The sequence below is a fragment of the Pelodiscus sinensis genome, chromosome 26 (assembly GCF_052426305.1).
Source record: "Pelodiscus sinensis isolate ZL-2025 chromosome 26, ASM5242630v1, whole genome shotgun sequence".
Classification (NCBI taxonomy): Eukaryota; Metazoa; Chordata; order Testudines; family Trionychidae; genus Pelodiscus; species Pelodiscus sinensis.
In genome coordinates this window covers 8,058,176-8,079,107 of record NC_143077.1, presented here as the reverse complement: position 1 = coordinate 8,079,107, position 20,932 = coordinate 8,058,176, and the positions used below count along the sequence as shown (strand labels likewise).

Sequence of the window (20,932 nt, the reverse complement as noted above, 5' to 3'; positions counted from 1 at the left end):
CCCTTTCCATCCCCTGAGCCTCCTCGGAGAAGGACCCCAGCGGACACCTGTATGCCGGACTCTCTGCGTCTCCTGGACTCGGAGGAGGGGAGGCGCAAGAAAAGCAAAGCAAAGAACAACTTGAAACTGGAGCAGCACCTCGCAACTGTCCTCGGAAACTCGCCCTACCTGGAGAGTTCTCCCTGCCCATGGGACCCGCGGCTCCTGCCTGCCCGGGGAGGTGCCTCTGCTTTTCCCACCCTACTTTTCTCCTGCGCCCAGGGAGACAATCGCCCGCCGGGGCCCGGCCTGAGTTTCTGGCTGATCAGTCCTTCCCCCCGACGACCGGGCTCATTCAAGTGCAAGTGGCTGAAGTCGAGGGAATTGTCTGGGGCCGGTCCTGCAAATCCCACCGCGACTGGCCCAGAGTGTCAGCCGGGACGCGCAGGGAGGGCAGATGGAAAGCGAGCCTATGCCGCTGGGAGGACTGATCCTTCCTCCCGAGATTCAGTCATGTCCTGCCTCCCCTCCGCTATTCGTCACGTTTCACTGCCTGCCAGTTTGGAGACGGTCGTTCTCACCCCGGTTACCTGCTTCACGTTCGAGTCCCCCTCCTCCCCAAAGCGCCCCAGTGCAATGCGAAGCAAGAACCTCACCCCGTGTGGCACATGCCCGGATAATTTCATGAACAAGAGAAACGATTTCCTAGTGGGGAAAGGGGGAATCAACCAGGTTCTTCAATCGCATTCACTCTCCTCTGCCAAGGACCATTTGCTCCCTCTGCAAGAATGCGGGACCCAGCCGGACCCCTTTCTCCCTCTGCAAACACCTTTCTAGTCTAAACCCCGACTGAGTCCGAAATCAACAGAAACGCACCCAGAAAAATGTTGGCTCCGGTCTGGGATTTGGCCTCACTAGGACAGATTGGCAACAAAAAGAAAAGCCAGTGCATTCGGCTCTTCCGGAGGGAGTCGCGTTTTAAAAGCGGAGCGGAGGAGTCTGCTGTCTAAAATCAAAGCTGGGTAGTTTGCAGTCACAGTTGTTAATGCCTTTTATTTTGCATTCGTTAGAAGAAGGCTCGTTCCAAAATACAGCGCGGTAATTAATTGTCGCTGCTCTTTGTTTTTTTTTATTCAAATAGCTTCCCAGGAATTCCTCCCGCTTTCATCTGGTTTGATGAAGGTGCATGGGGGAAGGAGGGTATGTGGCGTGTGACCCAGATGCTAGGATCCCGAAATCAAATTGCGCGGCGCAGCGCCATCAACGCGCAATGAACTGTTGAAAATACGAAGCCAGCCCCTGAAGTCCCCAGTGTCACTGCTGGAAAGCGTTTTGCTGCCTATTACTGTGCAATGACTTTGGGGTAGATTGTTTGGGGGAGGGGCAGGAATGCAAACGCGGCACTTTATTTTTAAAAGTTGCTTTAGCCTGGGTTTAACCATAAAGCCCCCCTCGGAGCCGGTAGGGTCCATGGGATAAATGCGGCAGTTTCCAAAATGGGAGCACATACCACCCTCTCCGCAGATATTTTAGTCTGTGGGAGAAATAACCGGTGAGCTCACGGCTTGGCTCTAATTACAGCTGGGTTCCGCACAGCACCGGCCGGGCTCCAGAGACCGCCAAGTTCCCGGAACAGTTTGCAAACTACGCGCCCAGTCCTGCATGGAGCAAGTCTGCCCCGGGCCCGGCCCGAGCCTGCATTCCCCGGCCACGCACACTGGAGAGGAGGGGAGGTTGATGAACAGTGCGGGACGGGCTAACACCCCTCGCATAGGTGGGGCTCCTCCGAGGCCTGCTGTCATAGGACAGGGGTTATTGTGGAGTTGTCTAATTGACACCCCACGGCCTGCTGGCTCAGCAGCCTCGCCAGCCTCCGGGGCGCACTCTTGGGAGAAACAGGCTTGGCTCTGAGTTTCCGGCTTTCCCCCAGAGCAAGGTGGAAATAACCTGGAGGTTTCCCTCCCTCCCTTCCCCCTCGGACCTCCAGGCTCCATGCTGGTCTCCCTTCATCTCCCAGCCCAGTGGGTACTGCCCTGAGCCCACGTGAGCGGCTGGGAGCTGGCCAAACGCTGCCCAGAACGCATAAGCCCGACTCTGAGCGCTGCCCGCATGGCACAGCTCGGCTTGGCCTAGGAGCTTCCGAACAAGCAAGTGTCACTGGGCCGCGGCCTCTCCTAGATTCCTGGTTGGAAAAGTTGTACTCCGGAGCGCCTTACTCCGGAGTCTGGCTGCTCACCCTGGCTACGCCACTGGCCTGCGACTTGGCCTTGGACAAGGGGCACATCCCACGCTCATAGGGACCTAGAGCGAGATTTTTCCATCACCCCTTGTAAGGCAGGAATACTATTGGGGGGGGGGGGGGAAGAAGGCGAAGGACAAAGAGACGCACGCCGGGCCGACTCTAATCCAAGCCCCCCGTGCAGACGCGAGCCGTTGTGAATCAAACCGAATGTTTCGTTTGTTCGAGTTTTTCCCCTGCGGTTTTGCTGCTCTCGCTGCACGTTTTTTACCCGGCCCAGGTACGCAGCCCAGCGGGGCATCTGCCGGGACACGCGGGCCGGGCTCCTGGGGAGCTGAAGGGCTCTGAGAAACCAGCTGGTCCCTTTTCTTTCTTATGCCTCTGTCCCCTTCCCTCTCCCCCCCCCCCCCCCCCCCGGCGATTCCAACCCTGCACGACTCGTTTGGTTTTTTTAAACTGTCCTTCCTTGGTTGCTCCATTTTACTGCCCCGCAGCAGACGGGGCCGAGTGAGGCTCTGACAGACTCAAAGGCCGATTGAATTTGGGAAGCGATGGCCGAAGTTTGTAAGGATTCCACCGCGGCGCAGCTCTCCCGGCTGGAACACCTCCCCTCCCCCCCACTCCCCAAGTCAGAGTCTATTTTTAAAAATATTTTCCTAATTCTATTTACTCTCCTGGGGAGAGAGAGGGAGGGAAACTCTGCCCCCTCCCAGCTCCGGGTTCGCTCAGCAAAGGGGAGCCCACCAAGCGCTGGGCGCGCCCTGGATCCGGAGCTGCAGGCGCGGAGGACAAGGACTAATCCGGAGTAGATCGGCCCCACGAACGCTGCCGCTTTCTAGGGGAGCGGGGCCCTGCTGCACTGGCCCCTGGTGGTCCTGGCTGCTGAAGGCGCCGATCCAAAGCCAACCGGAATCCCTGGAAGTTTTTCCACGGGCTTTGGATCAGGCCCCAACCTGGCCAGCTCGCCGGGGGCCCGTTCAGAGGGGGGCTGCGGAGCACCCCAGAACAGGCGCACCCGCGCTGTCTGATTCTGGTTTAGGAAAGATACCTGGGCCGAAGGAGGCCGATTAAAAGAGCCCTCGGTTGTCAGCCCCAGCCGGGCCCCATGGCCCGGATCTGGAGAGAGGCCGAAACGCCTTACGCCAGCTCCTTGCTTCGGGAGAGACGCACCCGGCTTAACACAACACAGACACCCTCCCCTGCTCGCTTCTTCCTACTCCTGGAAGATCCGGACCCGGGGCCTTCCCCCCAGGCTCCAGCGTATGGAGCCAGCAAGGCAGGGCCACGCGGGTTTGGCGGAGTGTGCAAGGGGGGGGGCAGATTCCAGTTCACCAGCCCCCCCGCCCCAGGTTTCTCCTGCCCCTGTGAGCGCTGACATTGTTAGTGCTTTATGAGGCAGTAAATATCCAGAGGCAGAGAGGATGCATTTGAACGCCGGGCAGGCCCCGAAGTAATTACTTTTAATAGGAAAAACCGAGGGTCTCTGCGAGACACCGGAGATTGGATCAGGCCCCGAGTCCGGAAATTGGAGCAAGCAGCCCGGATTGGCAGCTCGTCCCTGAGCGGCGCGAGCTGTGTTTTAGGGGAGTCGTTAGAAAAAAAAAAAGATACAGGGAGGGACCGGACCCCATAACGCGGAGAGGGACCCGGAGCGCGCCTCTGGAGCAAACCCGGCTGCTTCAAACCCTAGGCAGCGTCAGAGATGGCGGGTTCCCCCCTCCCCCGGGGTCCAATTGCCCCGCTGCGGGGCTCCTCATCAACCGTCCGTTGCAGCCCCTGTTGGCAGGGGAGGTCCGCTTACCTTTCTTGATCACCGACTGATCCAGTAAATTCAGCCCCGCCTCATCCACCGCCTGAAAACACGCAAGGCAAAAATATCAGGGTGCTGCTTTTTCTAGGGTAGACCCCAAGGTGCGGGCCCCATCCCCCCCCCCCCCACACACACACACCCCAGCGGCAGAGATTTGGGCTTCCCGGGGGGGGGGGTATGGAAATAAAGATCGAATGAGATCCAGCAGACCCTTAAATACAGTGAGCTTGCAAATGGATTCGTGCAGCTCCCCGGAACAACCACCCGGGCTATTTCATCAGATTGAAACCAACTTTAGGGTTGTTTTGTTTTGTTTTGTTTTGTTACAGAGGGCAAGAAACTAGGTCTGGTCTTTCTTGCTAGCCACGCACAGACTTTTGCGTTAGAATTTACGGCCCCAATCTCTTGGGGAGAGGAAGAATCGTTTCAGCTAACTCGTGAGCTAATTCCTGGCAGGGGGTTTATTTGGAGGGGGGCAGTTTGCAATTGCCTCCAAGCGGCAGACGGAGAAAAAAAAAAAAATCCAAGCTGGAAGGGGGATCGCGAAGGAGGTTGTGCGCAGCGTGGTTTCAGGCTATGAAGAGAGACCAGAAAAGCGAGGCCATATTTTTTGATTGGACCGACTTCTCTTAATAGAATAGATGGCTCCTTAAAATTAAAACAAAGATCGCTTGAACTGGGGATTAAATATTTTTAATGGGCGTTTTTTAGTCTCTGCGCATAATTATTTCTTTCTCCATATGTCCCGTTGCTCACGCGTGGGCAAATCCCGAAATAAAAAGCACGTGGATATTAACAAAACACGAAACGGGGTGGGGTTTTTTGTATGTTTGGGGTTTTTACGTAAGTAATTGAAGCTCTCTACAAAACTCTTGCACTCTGCTAGCCGCGAATGAAGAAAACGATGCGAAACTACAAATATTAACTTGAACTCATACGAGACACTTGGGAAGGCGAGCCAATAAAAGTGCCACTATTCCTTTTCTACGCTCTTTAACTGTTTGTCTCTTTGATGGCCCAATGAAAGCATCGCTGTGACATAATTGAATAATTGAATAAAAGCGAAGGGGATGACTAAATTTCTGTCCTTTATAAACAAGCTAGTGTTTCGCCCCTTCTTTTCAAACAGTTAAACAATGCTTTGTAAATATCGGTTTCGTCCCCCCGAGTCCTTCTGCGGCTAATATCACTGTATACAATGAAAACATCGCGCTGCTCAAAAGTTAGAAAACATTTCATGTTAGATCGCAGAAGGGAAATCTAGTTTCTTTAGGGGGCAAAAGCGGGCAGAATTTGGGCGGAGGCGCAAATCCAGGAAAAGGGATTGGGAAGGAGAGCCTTGGATTTGATTTGCAGCCAATCCAGAATTTACAGCAAAGATCCCCAAAATAAAGTAGCGCGTTTGCAAAGCAACCCCTCTTCCTTCCCATTTGGAAACAGAAATGTGTCCTTCTGTCCTCCCCGACACTAAAGAAACCACAATTCGGGGGCCAACCTCCCCATGCTATTCTTATTTTTATTTAAAAAGAAACCCAAACGACGCCGCGTGGGAAAGGAGCGGTGCGAAGAGAAACAAGGCACAGCTGCCCTTTGAGACCCGGGCCCGTCCGTTTGGAAAGGGAAAATTCCCCCTACCCCAAGCGGGAAGGTCCTAACCCGGGTTACCGCAGAATGGAGTCTTTTCGGCTCTGAAATACCAGCCGGGCATTTTCTCGCATCACTTTGGGGGGTCGCTCTCCGCCTTGACAAACCCAATTACAAGTCGCCCGCTCACCCCGGAGTGATGAGCAGCGAGGGGCACTTTTAGGGTGAACTGACACCCCCCTCCGAACAGCCTCTCTCAGACAAAGGGGCTCCCCGTCAGCCCCCCCTTTTGAATAACCCCCTTCCCCTGTTAATCGCTTTGCCCCACGCCCTGTCCCCCCTCGGAATTCCCCGGAAAGGCTACGCAGAGGGGAGGGGGGAAGCAAAGGGGATCAGGCAGTCAGCTGGCATCTGGGCACTGGGGGGAACGGAGCGGTCCCAGCCGACAAAGGCTGCTTAGTCCCCGCCAGCCAGGTTCCCTGGGGTGCGCCCCTACGCAGCCCCCGAGGTTGTACTGTGCGTGGGGCAGTTAAGTGCTCGGATGCCACCCCCGCCCCAGCTCTGGCGAACCCGCCAGGTACCTGGATGTCCTCGAGGCTGGGATGTCCGAGTCCGTGGAGGCCCAGCGGCCCGTCTCCGAGCCCGTGGCCCCCATCGGCCAGCCCGTGCAGCAGGCGGGGGACCCCCGGGTATTCCCGGCGGGGATCCAGGCTCAGCGCCCGGTGAGTCTGCGAGAGCAGTCCGGCTTCCTCCTGCCGGGCCCGCTGCGAGTGCCAGCCGGCTTGCTGGTGCTGGTGGATGGGGTTGATGGTGCTGTAGGGATCCCCCAGGTGCGGGTAGCCGGCCTCCTGGCTCTGCGAGTAGGCCATGGGGGGCTGCGGGTAGGGCGGCGGGAAGTAGGGGGGCTGGAAGTCCGAGGCCGGCGTGTGGCAGAGCGGCGGGGCCGAGGAGTAAGCCGCCTGGTTCAGGGAGGAGAGCTGGGAAAGGCGGCCGCCGGTGGAGGCCCCGTTCAGCCCATCGGGACGGTCCTGCGGAGGCAGAGGGAGAAGAAAGAGGCCGGTCAGGCGGAGCTAGGGGCCCGGCTCTGGGCGCAGAGAAAGTCCCCATGCCCCGGGCAAAGCCCCCGGCCTGGCAGGGCCGCCACGGGGCGAGGAATCCGCTGTCCGCCCTTGGCAGGGAGAGGAGCCGCCACGCAGCGCAGCGGGACACGAACGTGGGGGGCCCCGACTCGCCGCAGATTCCTCTCCCTGGCCGGGCAGGTCCTCGCTCCAGCCTCCACTTCCCTGCTCCGCTGGGAGCTGAGGTTCATCCCCACCCGCCCCAGCGCTGAGCGATACAGGGCGAAAGCCCTTTCCCCTCGCAGGGGCCCGGCGGTCTGCCTTCACCGCTCTGGGGGGCTCCTTGGACAAGTGGCTGGGGAGGGACTCCCCTTCCCCCCTCTCCTTCCAACTTACCATGGCGGAATAAGTGTGAACTAACATCTGTGCAGGGGGGGGGGACCCTGCAGGACGGTGCCAAAGTAGAGAGGCGGCGGGATAAAAGAAACCCCCGGTCGCAATCCTTTAAAATCGGGCGCAGCTCCGCAGCTCCATGGAGGAAAATCCCAGATCCAGCGGGGGAGCGCTAAGCGGGTGGCTTTGTTCCTTTAAATTACCCAAATCGCTCCGTTTCCAAGTATTTCAGATGGCTCCCATCTCCCACTCCGTCTCCCTCTGAGCCCAGACCAACTCCATGCACGCCAGTTATAGCGCCGGGCGCGCGCAGGACGCGCCGGGCGCGCGCGTTAAAGAGACAGAGCCGCTTCCCTTCGAGTTCATGGACGGGGAGACTTTGGTGTCTCTTTCTGGTTGTGGTTTTGGTTTTTGTTTTTTTGGTTAAACAATCACGACATTCAGGGAGAGAATCTTTTTTTCAATCGGTGTGGATTTGTCTCTCAGCCGGAGAGATTCGTTTACACTGAACGGAATCTGGATTAAAACCACACCACACACCCATCCACACACATACGCGGAGAGAGAGAATCCGTTTGGCCAAAAGGCAGTTTGCTTTTAGCGTTTTTCTTAGTGCTTTCTAAACCCCCCGCTTTTGGTCTCTTTTTCGGGGGGGCACAGAGGAGGCAGCAGAAGGAAGATCCCTAGCAAGCCAAAGGCAGCAGGGACTGTAACTCCAGACGCCTCATTAACTCTTCCTCTCATCTGGATTTGGAACCACTGGGTTGTCTCCTGCGCGGCTTTGCAGGCTCGCGGCGCCTTTCTGCGCAGCTTGCCCTGGGATCCGGGTCTTGCGGTTTTGTTCCGTTCTTACACGCTCTGTGCGGAGCCCAGACTCACCGACAAAGTCCTCCCCGTTCAAGAACCAGCCCCGGGTTTTGCGGCGGGCGCCGGTGAATCCCAACCCTTGCGGCTTCCAAGCAGGCTGCAAAACTGCTTTGCATCTCTTGTTGTTTTTTCTCGAGTCCACTGGTGTCCGCAATCTCCCGCGGGCTGGTGGGGGAGGGGAGCAGAGACCGATTTCAGACGGCTGAGAGGAGGCTGGGCCGGGGGGGGAGGGGAGGGAAGACGCCGGGGTGGAGGTGACTCGAGGTTTAAAGGAAACGTTTGTGTTGCTCTAAGGTTTAATTTTATTAGCCCGAGCAAGGTGTTAATTTCTGTCTCGTAAGAGCAGCGCAGTTCCCAGCGGCCGCCTCGGAAATCAATCGATCCTGCTCGCCCGGCTCCCTCTGCGCCCTTTGGAAACTCACGAATGAGCGCTGGTCAGGGCGCGACTGAAAATAAACGGGCAACTTCAGCGCAGCTGCCTCCGCCAGCTCTCCGTGCGCCCAGTTCGCTCCCCGCGGGGGCACCTTTCTCCTCCGCCGCGCTCGGGTTGTCAAGAATTCTCCTCGCGTCTCAGCGCCACCGGGTCATGATTTCCCACCCTCCTTCTCCAGGGGCACCGAGGCATTTGGGTTTGCGCCACTTTCCTCCCCCCGCCCTGCTAATGAAGCTGTTTGTCTGCCCCTCTGTCTCTCTTCTATCTGGTGGGAAATTCATCTCAGTCCCCGCCGACCCTCTGCCACCCGCCCCAGCGCTGCGCTTGTTCAGAGCCTGACCCCGGGCTAGCGAAAACACGAAGCGCTCGGGGGGAGCTGGACAGGCCGGTTCCCAGCTGGAGTGAGTCCCCCACCCTTTGTGGATCCGCAGCCTGCCTGTCTGGCGGCGTGACCCGGCGAACGGGCCGGGCCCAGGCAGGCTGGGGAGCTCGGAGCACCCTGCTCCTTCCCCCGGGAAAGTGGAGCGTTCCTGCCCCGGCTCGGGGCCAGGAGAGAGGCGTTGTCCCAGTCCTTCGCCGGCCCTAGCTCCGCAGGTGTTTCGTGGAGCAGAGGCAGGTTGCAACCCCGGTCAACGAGCGAGGGCTGGTGAGAGGCGGGCGGGGGTGGAGATGGGGGTTCTGTGTGGATTAAAACCAACAAAATCACTGTGTGGACACCCCATCCCCCACCCGGATTCCTGCCCAGCATTCGAAAGTCCTCAGCAAATTCGGAGTGATAAAGTCAGGCGAGTTCTCCGATAGGTGCCAGTTTAGCGCAGGCACCCTCACGCGTGAGATCTGTGCCTTGCAACACACACACGGATCTGCACAAACAAACACACACGGATCTGTACAAAAACACACGCAGAAATCTGTGTGTACACACACGCGCGTTTGTACAAAAACACATATGGATCTGTACAAACACACGGATCTGCACACACATACACTCAAACATACACACGTAGACGTTCAAAACCACACGGAATTGTGCAAACACACACCAGAAATCTGTACAAACACACACACACAAGCGTGTTCGTACAAAAATACACACGGATCTGTGCAAACACACACAAGTATCTGCAAACACATACACAAACACACAATAGAATCTGTGTAAAAACACACAAAAAGTATCTGAACACACGCGCGCACAGATCTGCAAACACACACACACAAACACACATGAGTATCTGTACAAATACATACAAACAGATCTGCAGACACACATACAAGCACACGAGCGTATCTGTACAAAACCACAAACAGGGGTCTGCACACACAGACACACTAAACACAAGCATATCTGTACAAACACAAACCCTGATTTTCACACACATACACACAAAAGCATTTGTACAAAACACACAAACGGCTCTGCACATACATACACACAAATACACAATAGAAATCTGTAAAAAAACACAAAACGGATCTGCACACATACACACAATAGTCTGTACAAAAACACAGAAAAGTATCTGAACACACACAAACACACAAATGGCTCTGCACACACATACTCCAACAAAGTCACACACACAAATATATCTCTATAGACACGGACTTTCATAACTACTCAGAAGTCTATAATGCGCCAACAGCTCATTTACCGCACACACAACTACGCTTCTGTCTTTAGAATGAGACACTCACAGAAAGATAATTGCGCGCCTAATGGAGCAATGCGCGCACATCTATTCACACCTGTATCGCGCGCGCACAAATTTAGATCTCTGCTCCTTTATCACACATGCACGCCTACATCCCGAGAAGTAAATTTCTGGCGGTACACACGGGCTTGTACTGAAATAACATAGGACAGTGGTTTGCTCTCAATTTACTGTGTTTAGAGAAACCGGATCATTTTCTTCCCCCAACGCCCCCTCCCCCCAACAGCAACAGGAGCTCCCTTGCAAACTCGATATTTGTAATTCTCCCAGCTCCTGCAGGGCCAAGAAGAGGCAAGGACTTGGCGCAAGGCGGAGCGGAAAAACGCACAGGGAACATAGCAACGTTCTGCCTGCGGCACCAAGTCGGGAAGAGGAGAATTAAGCTGTTTATTGCGGAGTGGAAAATAATAACAACAAACAAAGAAATCAGCGTATTTCCCTGACAATGGAGATATCATGGATTTGTTAAAAATATGAGAAACACCGCAGGGGAGAAGAAAGGTCCTTGGATTGATGGTAAAATGAATGTGTTTGGCTTCTTTTCTCCCGGCTACTTTTCTCCTCCTTCCACCGCCACCAAGTGCAGGGCCAGACTCAATTTTTTGGTGTTGTCCTTTTTCTGTGAGCTGTGCAAAGGTAGTGCCGGGAGAGACCCCCCCTCCCTCGAAGTGCCCATCACCGTGCGCCTCCGGAGACCGGGGCAGGGAGTGAAGGAGCAAAGTCGGATTTTTTTTTAAGTTTGTCCACTTTCCCTGTTTGTGAGCTAGCAAATTCCGCTCCCCCCTTTTACACACACACACACACACACACACACACACACACACACACACACACACACACACACACGTTGGACCATCCAGAGAAAAAGACCATTTCGGGCTCTTCCCCTCCCTCTCCCCGCCGGGGCCACCCCTGCGATCCATCGCGGCTCCTCCATCCCCTTTCGCCTCCCAGCTCTTCTACTACCCGGGCCCTGCATCGTTTCACAGCCTTAGAAAGCAGGGTTCACACGGCCTTCCCGCGAGGACCCACGATTCGGAGCCGGGAAATGCACCCCATAGCGGCACGGCGGCGAGGCACCGCGCAGGGAGGCTGGAAGAAGCCGCACCGCGGCGCCTGCCGGCCTGTAGCTCACGGGCTCTCCAAAGCGGAGTTTAAAGGAGCTCCACGAACTAAACCCACCCCGGGCACGGCCAGCCCCGCCAGCCTCCTTACCTGGTACCCGGGTTCTTCCTTAACGCGCCCAGCCTGCCAGTGCATGGCGGGGCAGAGGCTTGGACGCGAAACGCACCCGGCGCGCACAACCAAACCGGAGGAGCCCGATCCCCCTGCGGGCCCCGGCTTCTGGTCCTGCCCAGGCCGCTCGGGGCGGGGGAAGTGAATCCCGAGGAGCCCAGGGAGGTTTCCAGTGACCCCCGGGGGAGCCGCGGGGCCGGGCCGGGTGGGGTCCAGCCCGAACGCGGCTGTGCGCGGCGCGGTGGGAGGCTGCCTCGCGTTAGAATCCTTGGATCTGGAGTCGCCGCGTGGGTCTGAGCCGCCCCAGAGCCGCGCAGGGCCCCCCGAGGGGAGCCGCGGCAGGGGCCAAACGGAAGCCCCCCCCCCCTCCCGCGCCCCACCGCGCCCCTGACTCGGGTGTCCGGGAAACCCGCTTCCCGCGCAGAGCTGCCCCTGGGGCTGGTGCCTTTCGGCGCCGGGCACCGAGCACTCTGGGCCCAGGCCAGTAGTTTGACGTTCCACCCATTATAGGGGAGGGCGAGTGTGCGCGGGGGTAGGTGAGGGGTGAGTGTGTGTGGGGGTGTCTGAGGGGTGAGTGTGTGTGGGGGTGTCTGAGGGGTGAGTGTGTGGGGGGGTGTCTGAGGGTGAATGTGTGTGTGGAGTGTCTGAGGGGCGAGTGTGTGGGAGGGTCTGAGGGGTGAGTGTGTGTGTGTGGGGGTGTCTGAGGGGTGAGTGTGTGGGGGGGTGTCTGAGGGTGAATGTGTGTGTGTGTGGGGGTGTCTGAGGGGTGAGTGTGTGCTGGATGTGTCTCAGGGTAAGTGTGTGGGGGTGTCTCAGGGTGAGTGTGGGTGTGTGTCTGAAGGGTGAGTGTGTGGGAGGGTCTGAGGGGTGAGTGTGTGGGGGTGTGTCTGAGGGGTGAGTGTGTGCTGGGGTGTGTGTGTGGGGGTGAGTCTGTGCTGGGATGTGTCTGAAGGGTGAGTGTGTGGGTGTGTGTCTGAGGGATGAAGAGAGGTGTCTGAGGGGCAAGCGTGTGTGGGGCTGTCTGAGGGGTGAGCATGTGTTGGGGTATGTCTAAAGGGTGAGTGTGGGGACGTGTCGGTCAGGGTGTGCTGGGGTATGTCTGAGGGGTGAGTGTGTGCTGGGATGTGTCTGAGGGGTGAGCGTGTGCTGGGGTGTGTCTGGGCAGGGGCAGGTGGAGGACTGAATTCTAAAAGATGCTACCAGCACGGCATGAAAACCCAACCCAGCACGGAGTAATAAGTGTGGGGTCCTTCCAGTGTGTGCATTACTGAACTGGAGGGGATCACGGTGGGCCCCTTATTTACCAAATCCTTCTCCTTCTGTCTTCTAGTTGTTGGCTTATTAGCACTATCTTAAATGTCTCTTCTGCCTCACAGGGCCCAGACTGTGCCTCAAGATGAGGTGGAGGATGAACTGGAGGCTGGACAACTGGAGGTACAGGGCTCTACTCCCTTCTCTCGCTCACCTTATTCCATAAAGTGCCAACCTGCCTCACTGCTCTGCAGCAGGCTGGGAAATGATCAACTTCCTTCCTTCCTCCCTCTTGTGATCAAAGCACTGGCCCAGGCCACCTGGGTTCTAGTCACAGCTCTGCCACAGACCTTGGGCAAGCCACATCCCTGCTCTGTGCCTCGGTTTTCCCTCCTGGCCTTTGTCAGTGCTTGTGTGTTGGGCCTGTCTCTTGGCATATGTTGTACAGTGCCTGGCACAGTAGGGACTTGATATACTTTGGTTTTACTGTAACACACATAAACAGCAACCAAGTCTTTGCTAGGACCAGACTGTCCGCTGTTGTGGCGAAGTTTCCATTCGTGGCAGGGTGTAATTTGTGCATGAGCAGAGAAGAAACACTTTAACCTAAACTGTAATACATTGTGATGTGTGATAGACATTAACAAACAGAATCCCACATTACATTTAATTTAATTCCACTCTTCCCGCCCGGAGCTACAGCTCCCTTCATTTTCATTTTCCCTCTGAATTCCCACAACTCAGACCTCTTTGATTTCCAGGTTTAATTAACAATGCTCATTAAGTGAATTTTTATTCCTTTCTTTTAATATTACTCTGCCACCTGTCTTTAGGAGGCAAAGGCAGATCATTTATTCTAATTTATTTCTATTAAAGATGGCATTTAAGGGAAGGAAGAGGGATATGTAGAGGTGTAAAGGGCTGATCTATTCAAATGCTGTTCAAGTCCTCTCCCTGGGCCCTCCTTCCAAAAATGCTTTTCAAAGACGCTGCCCCTGAAAGTTTGTGGGAGCTGTATTTATTTTCCACCAGATCCGTTTCATTTGCTAAGAAAAATTGGATTGGACATGCTGTATTTTGCAGTTATGTTTCAGTTCATTCTTAAAGCCCCTCGCCCGTCTCAGCCGTATACTGTTGATCCTTTATTCGTCAGAAAGAGGCGAAACTGTGCAAAATGCTAGTAGTAAACACAGCTAACTCGCTTGCCCACAGGATCGCAACACAATGGGGGAGGCAGGGAGCTAAAAGCTGGGCACATCAGAGAGGAAGCTGTGAAAACAAAAACAAAAAGAAGCACAAAAAAGTGACCACGTTTTGACCAAATATTCCTGGTGAACTTGTTTCAGGACAAATCCCTCCAGCTGCCTGTGAGGACAAGTCTCAGCTTTGCATTCAGGTGTAAGCAGGTAGGAATTGCAGGGACGGATGCAACCCAGGGTCTAGCCAGCCCAGGATCCTGCCTCCGACTGTGACCAATCCCAGCTGTGCTAGAGGAAGGTGCGATACATTTTGAAAGGGTGAGTGTGTGTTGATGCTTTGGGGATTAGGTGTTTGCTTTATCACAAGTACCTAGAAGTTCCAGTCATGGACCTAGACCCTGCGGTGTTAGGTGCTGTACAAACAGAGCAAAAAGCTATCCCCTGTCCCAAATGGCTCACAATCTAAGTAGGAGCTAGAGTCAGATGCAAAATCCAGGGAAACCAGGAGACAACATTGTCTCACCATATAAGACAGCCTCAGGGGGGTAGCCATGTTAGTCTGTAACTTTAAAAACTGGCACCTTAACTCTGGTCTACACTAGGACTCCCCCCTTAGGTTGAATTTGTAAGCAGAGTGTCCACACTACCAACCCTGTTATTTCAAAATAATGGGCCACTTAATTCAAAATCTGTACTCCTGCTTTTCATCAGGAATAACACTAATTCCAAAGCAGTAATTTTGAAATAGCAGCAGTGTGGATGCACCGGTGCCACTATTTTGAAATAACTGCTCCCCAGAGTAATTTGAAATAACCCCAGTGCTTCCTGGGGCTCTGAGTCCTAGCTAGCATGTACACATTAATGGAGCCTGCCTTGGATTAATTTCAAGGCTCCCTCTTAGTGTGGATACGCAAGTTCAATTTTGTTAAATCGGAAGTTAAGTCAATTTTAGTAATTTCAAAATAGTTTCCTAGTGTAGACAAGGAGACTACCAAAGACTAACAAAAATCTATAGAATCATGAGCTTTCATGGGCAAAACCCACCTCAACAGATGATGAGTGGGAGTAGAAATATCAGAAACCAAGTTATTGATAACAGAGAAAAAAAAGTACCTGTCAATTATAGGATCAGTGCAAATGAGGCTAATTAAATGGACTGGAAGGGTCCCATACTTAGCATTTGATGTAAAAATGCAGTGTTAAAAGCCGGGGAGATTGGCTTTATTATGCGACATCTAGTTAATGTCTTTGTTCAAGCCCAGGGTAACAATGTCAAACTTGCAGATGAATTCCAGTTCTGCAGTCTGTCTCTGTAATTGAGTAGGGAAATTCTTTTGTAGTAGAATGGCTACTTTTAAATCCATGATTGAGTGCCCAGGCAGGTTAAAATGTTCCCCTACAGGTTTATGTGTGTTACCATTTCTGATGTCTGATTTGTGTCCCAGACAAGACAGATGCAAGCTGAGGGAACAGAACACATGATTTCATTCATTCCTTTCTTACAGGGCAGGAAAAGGTAATGTTGCTTCTTCTTCATCTGCTGTGCCTAGGTGAGCAGCACACCTGGCTTTGCCCAGCCCCCAGCGCCCGCCCTGGGAACCTTCTTACGCTTTTCTCCCTGTACAACCTCCCTCTGGCTGGAGTTTCCCTATCACTGGAATTGCACATCCCCTTCCCGTCCATCCCATGGCAATCTCCAGGGCTTCCCATTACTGCGCTGGACTTGCACTGCACCCCAGGTCACTACTTGCGGGTTAGACTGCACTTACAAACCGGGCAAGATCTCTCATCTGCCCGGCAGTGCTGCAAAGGTTTCTGGAGAGCATTTTCAAACAGTCATTGGTGGGCACCATTTAAACCGAACCTTAGACACAGTTTGCTGCTCCTAAGGCAACAGCCACCTTCCAAACTGTTACCTTCGGGTCCCAATGCCCCAGCCAGGATTATGACCCCATTGTGCCAAGCGCTGCACAAACACACATTGAAACACTGCCCTGGCCCCAGAGTGATCACAACTGAATATAGTTAATTGGCTTAGACTGTCAAAAGCAATTTAAAAACTTGAGAAACAACAAACAGCCTAGCAGCACCTTAAAGACTAACAAAACACATTGATGGTATCATGAGCTTTCCTGGGTACAACTCATTTCTTCAGGTTGTACCTATGAAAGCTCATGATACCATCTACATGTTTTGTTAGTCTTTAAGGTGCTGCTAGACTAGTCATGGTTTTTCAAGTTTTTCCAGTTACAGACTAACTTGGCTACTCCTCCGAAGCTTTTCAAAAAGCAATTAAAATATCCGTGTGATCTAATTAATCTACCTACAGGAGTATATATTTCAGTTACCCCATACAAAGTCAGATAGGCGTGAATATACACACACAGCCAACCTGTAGTCATTTTTGCATTGGAAAACTTCCCTATGGGTCAAGCATTCACTAATAAAACTGCAGGGTGCATGGAGTGATTCATGGAACCAGCTGGGACGTTTTGCTTACCAGTTCCAAAGCCACTGTATGAATGGACTGCGTGTGTACAAAATGTGTCGTCCTCTGCCGAGACCAGTGTTTACCAAGGGTAAGAACCTGGCTCCATTGAGGTCAGTTGGCATCTTGTTCCCTTGCTGTGAATATTGCCATTCAAACTGGCAACCCCTGCAAAACTGATCACCTACTGGAGGTGACAGAAACTTGTCCCCAGCCAGATCCGTTTGTCCCTTGATTACTGTCCACCATTTGTGCAGCTTGTGTGGTATTTTATGCAGTCACTCTGCAGCCTGCATTCAGACATGTCATTGCCAATGAAAACCACTGCTGCAATGGGAAGACAGGGGAACATAAGACTATATGGTCGCTTGGCTTATCCTACAAAACAATAAGCTGATTCAGCCTCTTCTGGATTCCCTGCCACTAAGAATCTTGTCTCAGCTCTCATCTAATACTTTTCCCAGCCTACACCATTTAAAAGAAGTAACAGGGAACAAACAAAGCTACATAACCATAAAGTTCTTTTGGAACTTGGGAGGAATGAAAAGGGTTCAGATGAAGGGCGCTTACTTAATGGGAGAGCTACCCCTGGAGGTGAGCTGGGGTCAGTGCTGTTCCTGTCACCGCAGAGCCCGACAAGACCAACCAACTTCATCATATTTTGCAGCAAGCCAGTGGAACAAATGCCTGGGATGATTTCTGAGGTGGTGCTGCCGCCAAATAGCAACCTTATGAAATATTTAGTTTAATCACCCGTACTGTAGGGAGAGATGATTTGATAGGAGTAAGCACTGTCAGCTAACGTACGTTGCTGCAGAACTGGCAATGCGCCTTAAGCGAGACACATAAAACAAAGCAAAATATGCACCCGCTCACTCAAGACCTTATCCATCCCACCCACATGATGGCAGAACAAGTCAGCTAGTTCCTGGAGAGCCTGCACTGGTGTATGCTGTGAGATAAAGGCATGGTGTTACCAGCAATAGTATTAACACCTGCCGCTAAGGGAGATCAAAGCACTTGGCAGGCATTAACATGCTATTGTTCCCATTGTACAGATGGAGAAACTGTGACATGACTTGCCTCAGGGCTGCTACTGACTCACAGGTAGAAGCTCTGAGAGAACCTAGAAGGCAGCATGGTCCTAGCCCAGGCTCTGACACTGGCCTACTGCATGATCTTTGGCAAGTCACTTTATTCTCCCATGATGCTTTCCTTTGTCTGTCTGGTCTATTAAGACAGTGATGGGCAACCTAGACTAATGAGTGGGTCACATGAGTGTCATCCAAATGAGCTACAAGATTGACATAACCAAGATGGTCTCCCGGGACAGGGTAGTTTTCCTAATTCCGCTTGACTTTGTGGGGTGTGTCAGTTAAACCGTAGCAGCACTTTGGCTGCAGAGGGAGCACACGGCCCTCCCTGTCAGTGTTGTGCACAATCAGCCTGCCCCCTCACTTCATGGGCTCTTGCTTGATGGGTGTGTCGCTTTAGTAACACCAGCAGGAAAAAAAGAAACGATGCGGCTGCATACCAGCAGAATGTGGCAACCCTGCACATGGGCAGTAATGAACAATGTGTCTCGTGGGCCACACATCGAACCCTGATGGGCCTTATGCAGCCCTCAGGCCGCAGGCTGCCCACCCCTGATTTAGACTGATCTCTTGGGGCAGCGACTGGCTCTCACACTGTGCTGTGCCCTGTGAGATGCTGCCTTTAGAGTACTCCTACCATACAAAGACTCCTGACCCCGCCTCCTATGCTCTAACCCAGTGGTTCTCAAAGTGCAGTCCGCGGACCACTAGTGGTCCACAGCTGCCTCCCAGGTGGTCCACGGTGGAAGTCCCCCTCCTCCATGCAGCAGGGAGCCCGTGCTGCTGCTGCAGCCTCACAATTGGCATGTGGCCGTGAGGCTGCAATATTATCTCCAACCAGCGGCCGGGGAGGTGAAGAAAGCAAACTCCTCCCCGCCCCTGCATAGGCTACACGTGGAGGAGCGCCGCTGCCAGGGTAAAAGTGGCACGTCCCTCGGTTGGTCCCGTGGGCTCGGGCATAATTATGTAATTAACGGTGAGTTTCCATTAGCAACGGGTGGTCTGCGGAAAAATTTACATTAAGCCAGGTGATCCATGGGCCAAAAAGTTGGAGCATCACAGCTAGCCACTTGAAAACGCTCCCCCTCTCTCATCACAGCACCTTGGGCCAGAGTAGACAAGAGCAAACTTTAATGGCATATTGCATCCCAGCCGGGGTTTTAGAGCGCCAGGGTCTGGGATGAGCCAGCGATGGCATTTCCTAAGCAGCCCAGTCGCTTATACACAGGCTACGTCTACACTGACATGATTTTCCGGAAATGCTTTTAACGGAAAAGTGTTCCGTTAAAAGCATTTTCAGAAAAGCGCGTCTAGATTGGCAGGACACTTTTCCGGAAAAGCACTTTTTGCAGAAAAGCGTCCATGGCCAATGTAGATGAGCTTTTCCGCAAAAAAGCCCTGATAATCATTTTCACGATCGGGGCTTTTTTGTGGAAAACACTACTGTGCTGTCTACATTGGCCCTTTTCCGGAACAGTTTCCCAGAAAAAGACTTTTGCCCGAACAGGAGCAGCATAGTTTTTCTGGAAAAGCACTGATGATTTTACATTAGATCGTCAGTGCTTTTCCGGAAATTCAAGCGGCCAGTGTAGACAGCTGGCAAGTTTTTCCAGAAAAGCGGCTGATTTTCCGGAATAACTTGCCAGTGTAGACACAGCCACAATGTTTGACTGTCAAGCATTTAGCTCCATTTGTCTCTACCCCCTACGTGCCTACACGGGACAGCTCTCTTTGCCAGGTGGCTCATGGAAAGCCTGGGGTTACATTTGTCACGTGTATGCGGAGACATGAATCTTTGAAGAAAAATGGGGTCTGCCCATGGCTTGAGCGATCACCCACTTCCATACAGCAGCGGGCATCAGCCCCATCTCCTGCGGGAGCATCAATAGGATGACCTGAGCTGCAGAGTACAGGAATCTGACATCGGACATGGATTTTAGGGAACCATTTCTAATCTAAAGGGACGGGTAGTTCCACAAAGCCTTCGCCATTGGATGAAGTGTTAAATGGCTGAGCTGACCGGCTTAATCAGGGATGATGGACAACCATGAATAGTGGGTGGGCCACACAGGTGGCCCTCCACCTCAGTGTGCTGCAGCCGGCCATGGCCCAGTGGGGTTCCACTTGCAGCCCTCTTCTCCGTTCCCCACCCCCACTTGCCTCTGATGCACTGGGACAATGGAGCCCCACACTTACCTGCTCCTTCCTTCTCCAGCCCAGCACTTTTGGAGCGTGTGAATCACCTGATCCATGCTCTGTTCCAGCTACCCCGCCCACAGCCGGCAGTCTGCATTGCTATGGCTGGTGCGCATCTACGCGTGTCTCGGTGCGCAGAACAAATTGTATTCCACACATGGATGGAAAAAATTAGAGGGAACATTGGTCACAGGGGTTGAATTCCCTCCCCCTCTTAAAAGGGGACCCTGCTAGTGCCTGGCCAGGTATCCATGCAGGTACCATGCATGGGAAGTTTGGGCTGCTGGTACCCAGGAGGTTTCCAGTCTCTGGGGTCATCAGGCTGGTGCTGCTCATGACCAGGGAGGCAGAGAATCCCAGCACTGGGCAGAGGGTCCAGTTTGCATTACTGCGGGCACATATCTCCTCTACTAACAGGCACTCCATGCCTAGTAGGGGAACAGTACATGGAATCAGGGGCAGGAGCAACCTTGGCTAAATCGCGGCGAAGACGACCTGAAATGCATTTAAAAATATTCCTGTTCCTCTTGCGGGGCCCCTTGTTTGCGGAGGGTCAGGCTTGCTCTTGGCAGGGTGTGGCGCTTCAGCCACTCAGCAGATGGGCCCATGCGAACACAGTGATGTACCGTCTTTAATCCGGGCGGGGTTATCCACTTGCTTGTCTTGGATGCTCCTTCCTGGTGCCGCTGGCTTGCATTTGGTTCCAAGTGAGGGAGATCAGAAAGATATGCCTCTCGACCGCAGGCCTCTCCAGACGGCACATGCCATTGCTGGGATTATGAAAGCAAATGCCTTACATAAGCCTGGGACTTTGAAAAACAAGAGCCAATAACCGAGCCTTTCATTCAAGGAAGCTCTTATCATGACCTCCTCCCTGTCCCAGGAAGCTGACAGTGCTCCCTCCCCAGTGGTTTTCAGGGCATCCGCCCTGAACCGTTTGTTCGGTTCTCTTTGAGAAGTGGCAAACACTAGTCACAGAACTTTTTTTGTTCCAAGCTCTTAGGGTGACCTCTGGTGGTCATGCCTCAGCATAGCTGGCTGGCTCCGGAACGGCTCATCTTTGCTAGTGAAGCTTCTTTGGATAAAATTGGAATTAACTGGTCCATCCAAGCTGTAGGGGTTTGTTTGTTTGTTTATTTTTTTAAAAACAACAACAACCTGCAGGCTGATATTATAATATTAGGTTAAGAGAAAGCATGGAACAGTCTAACAGTAACAGCCCTGAATTGAACCCTAGGAAAGCTTTGCTGTCCTCTTAGCTCTTCTGTAGCTGCATTGTATAACGCAGGTTACCTAGCCTCCGTGTGCCTGTTTCCCCTTCTGTAAAATGGGTACAATACACTCCTCACCTCACAGGGAAGCTTTGAGGTTAAAGTCACTGATATCTATA

At 53.4% G+C, this 20,932-nt stretch overlaps 1 protein-coding gene across 4 annotated transcripts in view; it reads right to left on the bottom strand.

The window, feature by feature from the left end:
• TFAP2E (transcription factor AP-2 epsilon) overlaps positions 1 to 11,495 on the bottom strand; it is a 58,018-nt gene extending 46,523 nt beyond the window's left edge. For 2 of the 4 annotated variants that reach the window (XM_006125955.5, XM_006125956.5), the window contains exons 1-3: positions 7,067 to 9,317; positions 6,194 to 6,640; positions 4,020 to 4,071 (exon numbers count right to left, since the gene is read on the bottom strand). In XM_006125955.5, the coding sequence (XP_006126017.1) occupies positions 4,020 to 4,071; positions 6,194 to 6,640; positions 7,067 to 7,093 (526 nt within the window). In that variant the 5' untranslated portion in view covers positions 7,094 to 9,317. Of the gene's footprint in view, positions 1 to 4,019; positions 4,072 to 6,193; positions 6,641 to 7,066; positions 9,318 to 11,293 lie in introns of those variants that run through there. The other 2 variants (XM_075909038.2, XM_075909037.2) reach the window with 2 other exon arrangements.
• Between the last annotated feature and the right edge of the window lie 9,437 nt (positions 11,496 to 20,932).